This window comes from Lepidochelys olivacea, assembly GCF_965140295.1.
Source record: "Lepidochelys olivacea isolate rLepOli2 genome assembly, chromosome: 1".
Taxonomy (NCBI): Eukaryota; Metazoa; Chordata; order Testudines; family Cheloniidae; genus Lepidochelys; species Lepidochelys olivacea.
The window spans coordinates 164,514,798-164,530,221 of NC_140411.1; the positions used below are offsets into that span (position 1 = coordinate 164,514,798).

The following is a 15,424-nucleotide window of genomic DNA, read 5'->3' on the forward strand; positions in this document are numbered from 1 at the left end:
ACACTTAGATACATTAAACTATAGCAATTTTGTTTAGAACTACATGGTGTGGAGGCAGAAGTATAATCTTGGAAGATGGATTTAAAGTTTTTTGGTTGTGAGAAAAAAGAAAATGAATGGGGAAGCTATCATCATAAGCTCAGTTCACTGATGTCATGATGGTAGAAAGAAGAGGAAAATGATTGATAGTAGTATGGTTGTTGATAGAGAATAGGGTTGTTTGAGGTCAAAGTTTGCCCCACAATCAGGCAGACCTATGGAAGAGAAAAACTTTAGAAATGAGCTGGCAGAGTCGGTGGTTATGGTTGAGAGTAACGCCTTGTTACCAGCAATCATGTTGGTGAAAGGAGCCCAACAGAAGGAGCGTTGGGTAAATTTGGCTTTGGTAAAAGAAATGCAGAAGGAGAAAACTGGGTTAAGCGGTGTTTAATGGGATTTCAGCAGTGAATACTGTTTAAAAAAAGAAGAATCCCATATGATATAGTGGAAAAAGCAAAGGCCATGTAGACTACTGGTATATTTTGGTAAGAGAACACATGAAAATGGTGAAAGACAACAGTTGTTCTGCCACACGTTCACTCAGTATAGCAAGTATTAATAGCTAAAATGTATAACCTGAGAAGACAGGAAAGAATGAAACTGAGGAAGAAATTGCTCTGGTAGTTAGTTATGTAAGGGGGCAGAAAGGAAGTTTACCAAACAGTAAAGGAAGGTTTTCATGCTTTGCCAAAGACAGTGAAGAGTGGAGGGAGAATTAAAGAAGTTAAGAACATAAGAACGGCCATACTGGGTCAGACCAAACGTCCATTTAGCCCAGTATCCTGTCTTCCGACAGTGGCCAAAGCCAGGTGCCCCAGACGGAATGAACAGAACAGGTCATCATCAAGTGATCCATCCCCTGTTGCCCATTTCCAGCTTCTAGCAAACAGAAGCTAGGGACACCATCCCTACCCATTTCATTAAGGCAGTGAAGGTAATGTGGCAGAACGAGTGGTACTTTTGGATAACACGCAGGTGATGGAAGTCTGATGTACAAGAGTAATTAAAAACAAAGTTATTTAAAGAGTTTGAGAAAGCACATTGTGATGAGAATAAAAAAAGCACACAAAACATGCAGTTGCTAAGGTGAAAATGGAGGCCGAAGAGGAATTATACAGAAAGTTGGAGGAAGATGTCAAGAAATTGGCTTTTAGGTTAGCAAAAAAAGAGGAACAAATGAAACACGATATAGAGCTTTCTGCATGAAGGATGGGAACTGTGTGATGATTAACCCTAAAGGTATGGTACAGGTATAGAAAAAAATATTTCCAAAGGCTGCGAAACAAGAAGAGAACTGCAACTGCAAGCACCTTCAACAATTATGGAGAAGCCTCAAAGAGGTATTGATCTCTGTAGAGGAGTTAAAAGCACTGAATAAGATGAAGAATGGTAAGGCAGCAAGTGAAGATGAGGTAACTGTTGATATGATCAAGGCAACTGCAGATACTCACTTCATACGTTACTATGTGTTTGCTGGGATCCCACTTAACTGGAGAATGGGATAGATCAGGGACTGGCAACATTTGGCCTGCGGCCCACTAGTGGGCCGGGCCAGTTTGTTTACCTGCCACGTCCGTAGGTTCGGCCGATCGCAGCTCCCACTGGCCGCAGTTTGCCGCTCCAGGTCAATGGGGGCTGTGGGAAGTAGCGGCCAGCACATCCTTTGCTCCGCACCGCTTCCTGCGGCCCCCAATGGCCTGGAGCAGCGAACTGCGGCCAGTGGGAGCCACAACTGGCCGAACCTGCGGACGTGGCAGGTAAACAAACCAGCCCGACCTGCCAGGAGGTTTGCCCTGGTGGGCTGCGGGCCAAACATTGCCGATCCCTGCAATATTGTGCCTCTCTGGGAGGGTACGGGTGATGCAAATGATCCAAACACTTATTGGGCATCAGTCCGTTAAATCAGACTCTTAAAATCCTTTAAAGAGTTTTGGAGGTAAGGTTTTGGTGCAAGGTGGAAGAAAATATAGGAGAGGAGATTTAAGAAGGGAAGGAATACTACAGACATATTTGCAGTGAGACAGAAGTTTGAAAGAATTATAAATGGAGGGTATAACTGCTGCTGCTACTCAATAACTGCTATTGATCTTGACAAAGCATATGACTTGATTCTGCATTGTCTGCAGTATTGAAATCAATGGGACGGGGACTACAGAAATAGATATGATAGAGGAGCTTCATTGAGATCAAGAAATAAAGTGGTAACAATACATGGAATTTCAGAGAGTTCTGAGGCGACAGTGGGAGTCCACTTTTCTTCATCCTAGTTATGGAGTTAAATAATAGAAGAACCAAACCTGTGGAGACAGAGAAAGGTAATCTACGCTGACCATCTGGCCCTTTTGACTGACAACAAAGAGGAACTGGTAAATATGGTATCAGAGTAGGCATCTGTGTTTGAAGATCATGGTTTGAAGGTAAACACAGAAGACTGCAATTATGCAAGTACGGAAGAATGGTAGAAGAGCTGTTGACTGAAGTTTCTGGAGAGAAGAAAGAATCTGTGTTTTTTGGAAGTATATTTCATGCAACTGGATTGAGATCTGGAGAACTGAAAAGAGCCCCACAATGTCCATGGATGGCAGTGAAAGGCAGGAGTACTGTGGAACTTGCAATTAATTCACAAACTGAAAGGAAATGTGTTCACTGAATTTGTCTGTCCCTGCCTGTTCTGATTTGGCAACAGTGGGTAGTATAAAATAATATACTGAAGAGAATGGCAGGCAAGCAGAGAGTAAACAGAGTGCACATGGAATGAGTTAGGGGGAAGATGAATTTGGGACTCTCAGTGATAGCAAAGAAAGCATGGGAGAAAGAGAACAGCAAGAAAGGAAATGAGACAGAGGACACGATGGAAAGACTGTCAAGAGAAATTTGATGAGAAAAGGACTGGAACTCCAAGACCTACAAACCTGTGCCATGAACTGGAAGGAGTAGTGAAGAATCATAGGCACCTCCAACCCCATGTAAATGGGAAAAGGCGTTGAGAAGTGAAGTTAAAAAATGGCTGATGTAATCCCCTGCAGTGTCTATCCTGTTTATTCACAAAAACAAATAATGAACTACCCAAAAGCAATGAGAACTCCTGTATATTTGTCTATCAGGATGTCTCAAGCTTAGTCTGGAGGGATCACTTCTAAAGAGAAGTGAGTGACTCTATCCCAGTTCAATGCTTGGTATCTTTTCTGGCACTTTATTAGTTGTGTTACTTGAACATAGTATATGATAAATGTATTTACCAGAATTGTTAAATTAAAAAAAATTAATTATTTGAAAAAATATTCGTACCTGAATTTTTGAAATAGAGGTAACAGGATACTAAAAACAACCAAAAGGTATTCACTCCTCTAGCAATTTACAGCCATCAAGATTAGCATATACACAGGAGATGTCAGCTAATGAGTTAATCCTAATTTATTTCCAATTAACTGATTTGCAGCTGAATAATTATGATAATTTGTATGTGCAATTGCATCCACAAATTTTGACCCTGATCCTACAGTGTACTCGATGTGGCTGTTCTCTTTGCTCATAAGGAGCCCCACTGACACCATAGGGAGCTGTGCGGATAGAGCTCATTACAGGATCAGGGCCTTGTGTGAATAATTTTGTAGCTATCTTTTAAAAAAAAAAGACAGGTCCTGTATATTCACTTTACCTTGCCATAAAACCATATTAACAAACATACCTCACTTTTATATTGATCTCTCTCAGTATTGCATTTGTCCAGTTGTCTGAAGACATCATCAAGTTGCACAGCAATTTCATCCACCTCATTTTTATTTTCATTGTTAGCACATTTGCTGCATTCCGTTTTTAAGTTTAGCAAAGTACTACACTGTTCCTTTAGCTTTTCCATCTCTTTTAAGGCCTGCTCATATAAAATACCCACTTCTTCTGGACTTTTCTCTTTAAAATTTTCTAGTTTGTCATCTGGGAATATAATAGTCTCAGTTGACTGATGACACATTTCCTTTTTCACATAGTTATCACTCATTTCTAGTATCTTCTGCTCTAGTATTTTCATCTGGTTGGTTAACATTTCACACTGTTTTCGGTAATTTTCTTTTTCTTGGTTTGCTACTTGCAGCTGATTTCTTAGTTCATTTAATTTGATGCTAAAATCCACAGAAGATGCCTCAGAAGCATTAATGATTTCTTGTTGGCTTGTTTCCAAAGTTGATCTGGGTAGCTGCATATCTATATTTTCTTCTACTTCTTCTTTTTTAACCACTAAGCTTGGTATCTCAGTTTGGGTTGATGCAGTCCACTGCTCATATTTATCTTCTGAACTACCTGCACCACAAGGCTCCTCTTGCATGCTGCTTTGTTCCACGTTAATATGCTCAGTTTTTACTATTGTAACATCACAGTCTGCTGCAGGCTTTGGAGTACTGCTCTCCTCTAAGATGATGACGTCCTCATCATCATCATCATCTTCATTGTGATTGTCAAATGTGTGGTTATTTAATCGTGGTGTCTTTAAAGTAATAGGCGAACAACCAGAAATCTTCCGTTTAAGGCTGGGGGGGGGGGGGAGAAATGAAATATTCAGCTAGTGCAAACTACTACATTATTCAAAATAATTTCTGTTTTCTCAACTGTGTAATTTCAAAGTTTGTGTGAACAGTCTTATGAAAATAAAGTACATATTTGTTGGACTGCACTGGTGATTCTAGACAAATCATGTGCACTTTTTAAGTTCTCAATTTTGAGGTCAACTTTAGGAGTCATAAATCCTACATTTTGGAGAACTCCTGAAAACCGGATATTGAGTGAATGGACGCTATACACCATGAATAAGAAAGGATGTCTTTCTGCTCATCAATTGTAGTGACTGTTGGTTGGGCTTGGTACAGTTAAGAACATTAGGAGAGATCAGGTTTCATGGCTCAACTGAATCAAAAAGATTCATCCAAGGCTATTTGAGACAATGGAAGCAACAACATCTTTATTTAACCAATTCAGAATTACACGTAATTAGCTGAAAGACAGGCCAAGTCAAGAGAAAGGTGTTCTCTCTGCTGACATCTGTTCCATTCAAGAGGCTCTGACTAGAAAGACTGTTACATTAAGAAAAAACTACATATCACTAGTCAGGGTACATATCAACCACTATTTTTATAGTAACCTAGCAATTGACTTGTTTTCACACAATATCCTGAAACAGACTAAAACTTTGGGCCAAGAAGTGACAATATAATAAAAGGTTACCTGAAATGGAAGCTTCTTGAGAAAAATATACTGGAAAGATAGTCAGGAAAGACTGCTTTGTTAGCTAAGAGAAATAGGTAATCAATCTTCCTCCTTGTTAGCAAAATGCTTCCTACATTTGCTTTCACTCTTCAGAAAGCTTTTGATCTAATGGCTGACAGCTATCATAATAGCTCAAATACATCAATCATTATTATGGCTGTCACAGCCTAGCAATTGACCTATTACAAACACCATAATTATTTTCATTTGCAAACTTATTTATTCCTGAGATGAATGGAAAGCTACTTTGCATTTATTCACTAACCTGTTTTCAGGATCCAAATGAGGTGAAGATACTAATCTATTATTTGAAGTGTTTATAGATCTTGTAACAGAACTGTTTAAGGCTTCTGCTAAGTGTGATCTTAGAGCACCCTCCTTTCTACTCATAGATGACAATGCATTTTTGATTGAAGAGACAGAAGGTGTTTTAAAATACATTTCATTATTAACCTGTAGAAAAAGCAATATTTAATTAGACTAAGCACAGAAGTTAGACACCTTGAAGGTAGGAAGGGGTATCTAAAATCTGAATTTGACAGAACTATGTACCCTATTACAGAAGTTCAAAATGTGTCCCATACCTGGGCTACCCTCACATAGCTGGAAACCTGCCTCGCATTTAGCAATATGAGAAGGGCAGGATGGTCATGAGCCCCTGGTTGAAAACCCCTGTTCCCATTAGAACAAAACCCCAAGCTCACTGTTGTACCGCAACCGCCAAAACCTTATTCAAAAATGCCATCCATATTCTGTTTTCTTTTAATAGGTTATGTTTATGGATCATGGAGCTACTTTGAATGGTGCAGTGCCCATTCAAAAACACTAAAACATCCAACCATTAAAATCCTAGCCAGAAGTTCTGATTAACCATGAAGTAAAAATACATGTTACTTAGGTAATAAACAAAAACCATATGGTGGAGTTTTGGAAATAAAGATTAAAATGTCCTAGCCTGGAAACAGGTCCAAATGGTTTATGGTTAAGACCTGTTAAGGAAATATTATAAATAAACTGAACATCTTTGTACGCATGTGTGTTATTAAATTTTACCAAACTGCAGTTACCGTAAAGAACTGTGCTCACTAAAAATAGGTAAAATATGCTTAAACACCGTTAAAAAGACTCTCATACGTTAACGTGTAAGACTGCTACACATTAAGGGGGGGCAACTTCACTGAAAGAAACTTAACAGGACTGGCACAGGAACTAGACTGTTTGAAGTCACTATTTTGCTAACACATGCTGTGGAAACCATCAAGCACTTTGACAGTAGATAGCAGCAGAAGTACTATATCCATTAAATAAGCAAAACCAATAACTCATTAATGAAGCTTTGTTAACTGTATCTAACATGTGAGATCTTGTAATTGCTTTTAAGGAAGTATGGAATTAAGTCAATGTATGCTAATAACATGTACGTGGGGGATATACATGCTATACAAAGTAAAAGTGGCCCTAAGTTATATGGAGCAAGAAAACTTACCCTCTTACCACAGACAAGTTAAAATTTGGTACAAGAAAGATTCCAGTTAGTGCAGTGCAAAAAAAATTAACAAGGGTCCAATTCCATGAACTTAAATGCAAAACCACTGAAACCCATACATTGTGAAAAAAATGGTTTTCCCTCTGTTGCAAGACAATGCAAGATCTGGAAAGCCCCAGGCTTGTACTGCTGTTTGCACCTGGGAGACACAGTGTGCAGCTTTAAAGTCTTACAGACAGAGTTGCTAGCATGTGGATTCACTTTGAGGAAAAACCAGTCTCCAAATTGCACAGTATGGCTGAAACGCTGTGACGCTGGTAAAGTAAAAACTGTCTGTGCGAATAACTACTATTGCGTAGTGGCTAAAAAACCCCACTTCTGGTATAAATGCAGAAAATGTTACTTTAATTGGTCTGTGTTCTGTTTCACACCTAAATTACCTGTAGTAATAAATATTTTGAACCAGTTTATAATATAATTATAGGAAAAGAAAAGTTCAAATGACAAAAATGCTTTAAAGACAAATCAAGCTTATAATATAATATTATACCCTAGGAGGCTATTCCATAAAAATAATCTTGCAACCCCTGGTTTGTGCTTTAAGCTAGTATTAATAGTAATTTAAATAATTATAACTGCTATAATCTTAAAAATGAGTTGCTAAATAATAAACTTTAAAAAGGTACACAAAACAAAAATATAATGCAAATAAAACAAATACCAATATAAAAAAACAGAAGTAGTGGAATGTAGACAAGGCATTTATTGGGAGGCACGGTTAGGAGTCAATCCTTCAAACTCTACATAAGGGTTTTTCTTTGGTTACAAGGACTGATAACTATTAACCCAGAACAAGCAAGTCCACAAACAGGTCAAGTCCTTCCAGATCCAACCAACCATTCTCAGGAAGGACTGTGTCTCCCCCTGGACAGGAGGTCCTGTCCATTTGTTGGATCAGAAAAGTGGCCCTGCATCGGTTTAAACTGAAGAAGTACAGAAGACCTTTCTTTGTTTGCAGGTCTCCAGAGAATCCAGTTTGAACCAATATATTCAAGCTTGTGCAGGTGGTGGTACCTTTCGAAAGGTGTGTTGAAACCTGAGTGAGCTAATTTACCTAATCACCCCCTCTTAGCTCCTGGAGGGCTGTAGTCCCCCTATCCCGATGGAATTACATACAATCCCTGGCCCACAATGATATATAAACTTAATACAGTAAGGCTAAACTTAATCCAATAATGTTTTTCCAGGGTACTGCAGGAAATTGCCATATATGTCACAGTGGACATCACTTCTCCTATAGCACCACTCACTTTTGGGGCTGCATTGGCCCCCTTTCTTCTTACTTCAATCATGAATAGCAGGCTGATGCTTTCTACCACTGCAATTTTCTCCCAGCATATAAGCTTTTTGTCACTGGGGCACATGGTGTTTTTTTCGAATGGCAGGCTGCACCTAGTTTTATAGCTAGTAAATCCTCAAAAAAAAAAAAAAAATATTGTAAATTAGCTTAGTTGAGATGTAAGTGACAATAATAACTACAAGAAAAATATAAGCCTCAAGATTGGACCCCTCATTTCTAAACAGAGCTACTCAGGTGTGTCTACACTACAAGCACTACACCAGCAGCACTGCCACTGTAGTGTAGACATTTTACAGCAACAAGAGTTTTTCTATCACTGTCGTAAATCTACCACTTTGACAGGCGGTAGCTAGGTTGACGAAAGAATAGTTTTGTAGACCCAGTGGTATCTACACTGGGGCTTAGGGTTATCTTAACTGTATGTCTCAGGGGTGTGAAAATTTCATTCCCCTGAACAGCATAGCTAGGATGACCTAAATTTTAGGTCAAGGCCAGGCCTATGTCTGACTACAGTAAGAGTTTTTTATTGAATGCAAAAGGGAACTGACGGTGCACCCCATAAGGCTTTATGGAAATATGCTTATGAATGTATATATGACATAACTGGAATATGCTTTATGCTACATATGCCATGTAACATCTCTCTAAAGGTTATGATCTACTGAATCTATTCATCCTATTTGTATGCATGTATCATTTTTGTATTCAAAGTTATGAATATTGGATGTGTACTTCCTTGATTTTTAGTAGTCTTAGTAAAGCATTTGGTCAGCTTCTTTAGAAAGGAATTTGCAATTTAAGTGCCCAATCAAGAAGCACTTAACTGTCAATGGATCTTGGAAGGCTCCAATTCACATCAGAAGTCTACATGAGGACATTCAAGGTAGCATGTGAATCGTGGCTGCTACCTCTAAGTTCTGAGTCATGCATGGACATGTGACTTGCCCATGTGACTCCAAAACTCCATCTTGTAGCTGGGATTCTACACAGGGGGAGGGAGGGGTATCCACCCACAAGAGAAAGTCTATTTAAACCCCTGGGAGATCCCTCCATTTTGTCTTCAGCTGGCTCAAAAGATATCCTTTGGGGGGTGGAGAGGCTACCGGAAAGAAACTGGAACGAAGGACAGTAACCACAGGGGGTGAGAGTGATTGCTGGACCCAGACTAGAAGGAGACTAGTTTGTAAAAAGAAGCTTACTGGAACTCCTCTGAAGGTGAGGTTTTTTCTGTATTCAGTTTTCTTACTGTATTAAGCATAGACTTGCGGGTTTATTTTATTTGGTAATTCACTTTGTTCTGTCTGTTACTACTTGGAACCACTTAAATCCTACTTTCTGAATTTAATAAAATCATTTTTTAAATATTAAATTAACCCAGAGTGTGTATTAATACGGGGAGGAGCGGGGGAGGGAGGGCAAACAGCTGTGCATCTCTCTATCAGTGTTATAGAGGGCGAACAATTTATGAGTTTATCCTGTATAAGCTTTATACAGGGTAAAAAGCTTTATTTGGGGTTTGACCCCATTGGGAGTTGGGCATCTGAGTGTTAAAGACAGAGACTTCTTAAGCTGCTTTCAATTAAGCCTGCAGCTGTTAGGGGATGTGGCTCAGACCTGGATCTGGGTTTGCAGCAGGCTAGCGGGTCTGGCTCAAACCAGGCAGGGCACTGAAGTCCCAAGCTGTCAGGGCAGGAAAGCAGGGGCAGAAGTAGTCTTGGGACTGCCAAGGGGGTTTCTGTGATCCAGCCCATCACAGGAACCAGAATACTAGAAAGGTGCATAATTGGATGGAAAACCATTCCCAGGGAGTAGTTCTTAGCGGCTCACAATCAAGCTGGAAAGGAAAGGCATATCTAGTGGGGTTCTGCAGGCATCAGTTCAGGGTTTGGCTCTGTTCAATATCTTCACCAATGATTTAGATAATGGCAGAGAGAATACACTTATAAAGTTTGCGGATGATAAGCTGGGAGGCACTGCAAGTGCCTTGGAGGATAGGATTAAAATTCAAAATGATCTGTACATACTGGAGAAATGGCCTGAAACAAACAGAATGAAATTGGACAAATGCAAAGTACTCCACTTAGGAAGGAACAATCAATTACACACATACACACAATGGGAAATGACTGAGTAGGAAGGGAGTACTGCAGAAAGGGATCTGGGGGTTATACTGGATCACAAGCTAAATGAGAGTCCAAAGTATTGCAAAAAAACCTCATCACCATTCTTGGATGTATTGGCAGGAGTGTTGTAAGCAAGACACAAAAAGTAATTCTTCCACTCTACTCCATGCCGATAAGGCTTCAACTAGAGCATTTTGTCCAGTTCTGGGCACCGTATTTCAGGAAAGATTTGGACAAACTGGAGAAAGCTCAGAGGAGAGAAGAGGATATAAACTGGCCATCAGCAATTTCAAGCTTGAAATTAGGCGAAGGTTTCTAATCATCAGGGAACTGAAGTTCTGGAATAGCCTTCCTAGGGGAGCAGTGGAGGCAAAAAAAAAATATAACTGGTTTCAAGATTGAGCTTGATAAGTTTATAGAGGGGATGGTATGATGAAACTGCCTACAATAGCATGTAACTTATCTACGACTGCTAGCAGTAAATCTCTCCAACAGCCAGCGATGGGGAGGGCTCTGAGTTACTACAGATAATTCTTTCCCAGGTGGGTGGGGCAGGTTCTGTGGCTGGCAGAGTAGATCAGGGGTCTCAAACACGCGACCCGCGGAGTTATTTGCTGCGGCCCACCACGCTCCCTGTGGCCCCCCTCCCCTGAGTTATTTCCTGCGGCCGCCAAGCTCCCCTCCCCCGCAGTGCACCACATCCCTGCTCCTCTGCCTACCTCCAGCTGCTTCTCGCCACCAAACAGCTGTTTGGCAGCGATTAGCACTTTCCAGGAGGGAGGGGAGAGGAGCGGGGACCCGTACGCCCAGGGGAGGAGGCGGAAAAGAGGTGGGGATTTGGGGAAGGGGTTGGAATAGGGGCAGGGAGGGGGTGGGAAGAAGCGGGGTAGGGCCTCATGGAAGTGGTGGAGTGGGGGCGCGGCTGGGGCAGCAGGGGGAGGGGTGTCAGTGATGCAGCCCTCGTGCCAAATGTACTAGTTCTCATGTGGCCCTTGTGGTGATTTGAGTTTGGAGATCCCTGGACTAGATGATCATGATGATCCTTTCTGACAAAGTCTATGAGAGCAACAAAAACGATTAAAGGTTTAGAAAACATGACCTATAGACTGAACTTTGAAAATTGGGTTTGTTTAGTCTAAAGAGAAGAGAAGACGGGGGGGGGGGGGGGAGGAGAGAAAAGCGATATGATAACAGTTTTCAAGTACAAAAGAGATTGTCACAAGGAGGAGGGAGAAAAATTGCTCTCTTTAACCTCTGAGGATAGGAGAAGCAGCTTAGATTGCAGCAAGGGCAGATTAGATTGGACATTAGGAAAAACTTCCTGTCAGGATAATTAAGCACTGGAATACATTGCCTAGGGAGGTTGTGGAATCTCTGTCATTGGAAATTTTTAAGAGCAGATTAGACAAACACCTGTCAGGGATGGTCTAGATCAGTGGTTCTCAACCTATTTACCATTGTGGGCCACATATGTGGCTCGCTGTGTGTTATGTAAGCCACATCCACACTAGATATATTATACATACACACACACACACACACACACACACACCCCCGTATGGCCCTGAGGATGTAACGTAGGCTGCAGCTGTGTGCTGACTGTGGGCCACTTGTGGCCCACAGGTTGAGAACCACTGGTCTAGATAATACTTAATCCTACCTTGAGTGCAGAGGACTAGACTAAAAGACCTCTCAAGGTACATTTCAGTTCTACAATACTATGATCTACCTATTAGAGCATATTTTTAATTTTACCTGCACATTTTTATAAACTTTTTTCTTCAAGAAAGCTATGCTTTTATATATTCTCTAGTCATTTCAATATTTAAATAGTTCTATTTACGTTGGTTTAATTACTTTGGAAAGTACATTTTAATACTTTGATAATTAATCACCGAACTTTGAATTCTGCTCCCAAAACATAACTATGAAAACAGTATCTTCTTACTAAATGTATTTGAAAATTTGGTACATGGGGAGCAAAGGGAGACATGCACACTATTTTATGCACAGCATAAAATATGCATACTAACAGTGTTCTTGCACACTAAATTTGGTCATTAAAGTAAAAAGATGATCTGGAATATATATATGGGACCAGGTTTTCAAATGTTTACACTTTTTATTTGTTAGCACTACAGTGTTAATATAGTTATGCCAGAGAGCCTGTATTTTTTTTCCAATCTAATGAATCAACTGAAACATTAACTAAGTTTGAAATAAAAGGACAAATTCTGCAAATAGCTTTTATAGGTAAAACTCCCACTAAAGATAAGTATCAGGGGGTAGCTGTGATAGTCTGTATCCACAAAAACAAGTGGCTGGCTCATTACAAAAGCAGCTTTGCCTCTCCTGGAATTGACACCTCCTCATCTATTATTGAGAGTGGACTACATCCACCCTGATCAAATTGGCCCTGTCAACACTGGTTCTCCACTTGTGAGGTAACTCCCTTCTCTTCATGAGTCAGTATATTTATGCCTGCATCTGTAATTTTCACTCCATACATCTGAAGTAATGGGGTTTTTACCCACGAAAGCTTATGCTCAAATAAATCTGTTAGTCTTTAAGGTGCCACCGGACTCCTTGTTGTTTTCACTAAAGATAAGGCTGTCTGTGCAGAATGGAAGGCAGACTTTGGCCAGCGGAACCTTTATTGCGAGCAATAATACAGATCTGAGGTTGAATTTGCAGGACTGACAATTTGAAAACAATTCTTACTTGTAAATTAAGCAAGTTGAACCTAGAAGACACACAACATAGAGCCTCTCAATGCTGTTTTAAATACCTTAATTTGATCAAATAGTCAAAAAGTATACGGCTTCTTAAACAAGCATAATGTGATCAGATACAGTATGTGTGCACTTGCATATATAAAAACATTAAACATGAGAAGCGTGTATATTTGTTTACACATCTTCTAAATAAGAGCAGTGGGCTCACTGCCTTTAAAAAAAGTACTAGTAAAACAAAATGAGTATTTAAAAATATAGTGTTGTGTAAATTATGTTTGAAGCCCCTTTCAGAATGTTCATGTAAAAATATTTAAATGTATTACAAAGTAGTTTGAGTAATCTCCCTTATTTCCTCTCAAACAAAATCTGACACTCCGATGGAAAAAAAAATATCCCCTGACCTTCTGAAGTGTGCAGAGTTTTGAATTTACAGCTTTCGCTAAATGCACATTAGCAGCTACAGTGCAATATACTGTATGTATATTCTTGAATGAATTACATCTGGGAAATCATCATTCAGGTGCATTTACAGCCAAAACTACCAAATTCAAGAGCAAATCAAGATTAAGAGAGACAGTTACCTGTTGGCTGTATTCCAGTCGCCTCCTTAGTTTTTCCCTGTCTCTTTATACGTTAGGGGAAGAAAAAGTTTAAATCAAAATATAATTCACTGTAAAAATCAATTTCTAGCTTAAAACAAATACAATACTCTTCACCTTTCAAAGATGAAAAGAATGGACAATGGTTTTCACTAACATTCTGAATTACTGAATATAATTTAAGCATGAAGGCTGTTAGGAGTTAAAATTAGCATAACCTCAATTACTTGTCAGATTTGACCACTGTAAATAATCCCTTTTAAGCTAACCCTTTTCATCTGTACTCAAAACAGTAGCCTTCCTGAACTGTCAATTAAGGTCCTGTTCATGCTCAAAATTACTACTGTGTTGGGGCAGTTGGTTACACCCAACTGTATGTGTAGGGTAGAACAGGGATCCTCAGTTTATGTAGCCTGCATTACACCTTAGAGTGTCATCTTCCCATGCATTGTGTGGACCACCTTTCCCACCCCCCAATTAAGAATTATGCAACATCCCTGAGCCAATGCCAGCAATTGCTCTAATAATATTAACTTACGAGAGTATTTACATTAATACATATTTAGCTGTCAATTTAGCAGCTGGAAAGGAGGAAGAGCATCATGTGATCAGCAGTCAAACACAAAAATCACACTAGTGGTCCACAGAACAATTTGAGAATTTCTGCATCAGTCCATGCTAAAAGGAGATATATATATAAAAATATAACATGACATTTGTAACACTGTTCCCTTACAATGGTTTGGTCTGCTCTTTTAGGGCACAAACCATGCTGTAACTTAGTAATATCCCCAAAACAGTGGGTAAATTAAAAACTTAAAGATGTTTTACTTCTCATATTTCTATTCTATAATAGGTACACATCTTTTTACACAAGTCTTTGGTACTCACTTTTTCTTACAAGTTTTCTCATATGTCGGATGTATTAGGTCATCATCTTCGGGTTCTTCTGGTACGCCGCAATTCCTGATTAAGAGTAGTGAGACAAATGGTGCTCTAATCAACTGAGAAAAGTAAAACATGCAATAGCATCTAGATATTCCTCCAGATCCCACTTTACCTGAATTGTGGATCAGGATTCAACGAACAGTACCACTTCTCTGGCAAGCGATCTATTCCATCTGGAAGCTTCCGCCACTTCAGACATGAATCACATTGAACCCATGTCTGATCAGGTCGTTTTCTGTACAGAAACATTAAAACATTCATATGAAAATGTTCCCCCCCCTCCCCCACTCCTGCGCAATATCATGTAGGAGTAGAGAAAAGAGAAACTAACATGTATGTATTTTAGTATTGAGGCCTTTACATTATAGCTTTAGAGGCATCTTACTTACTGTAGATCCTCTACTGGCAAATCTAGAGGATATTCTTCATTTTTCTTTGCTTTCATTTCATTCCAGTAATCATTAAGTTTTTCTCCCAGTGCTGCTATTGTAAGTCTAGCAAAGAAATAGTGCCTCATGAGAAACATTTTGTAAAATATTTATTAGCCAGGCAAACATTTACAGATTGCATAGAAAAGTTAGCGTGATTATAGCAGAAAGTTATTCAAATAAAAAAACCCGTAATTTTAAACTAAAGCGCTGGACTTGTGTGAAGTCTTACATGTCAATAACTTAGGGCTTGTCTACACTACCTGCCGGATCGGTAGGCTGCAATCGTTCCAGCGGAGGTCAATTTATCACGTCTAGCATAGATGCAATAATCGACCGCTGAGTGCTCTCCCATCAACTCCGGTACTCCACCACAACGAGGAGCGCAAGCAGAGCTGATGGGAGAGCATCAACTGTCGACTTACGCACTGAAGACACCGCGGTAAGTAA

At 39.7% G+C, this 15,424-nt stretch overlaps 1 protein-coding gene across 4 annotated transcripts in view; it reads right to left on the reverse strand.

The window, feature by feature from the left end:
* Positions 1 to 15,424, reverse strand: part of MORC3 (MORC family CW-type zinc finger 3) — a 63,427-nt gene that overhangs the window by 6,573 nt on the left and 41,430 nt on the right. For all 4 annotated transcript variants that reach the window (XM_084645978.1, XM_084645981.1, XM_084645979.1 and 1 more), the window contains 6 exons: positions 14,936 to 15,040; positions 14,659 to 14,781; positions 14,490 to 14,564; positions 13,581 to 13,623; positions 5,561 to 5,748; positions 3,728 to 4,562 (listed from right to left, as the gene is read on the reverse strand). In XM_084645978.1, coding sequence (XP_084502104.1) covers positions 3,728 to 4,562; positions 5,561 to 5,748; positions 13,581 to 13,623; positions 14,490 to 14,564; positions 14,659 to 14,781; positions 14,936 to 15,040 — 1,369 coding nt within the window. The remainder of the gene's footprint in view (positions 1 to 3,727; positions 4,563 to 5,560; positions 5,749 to 13,580; positions 13,624 to 14,489; positions 14,565 to 14,658; positions 14,782 to 14,935; positions 15,041 to 15,424) is intronic.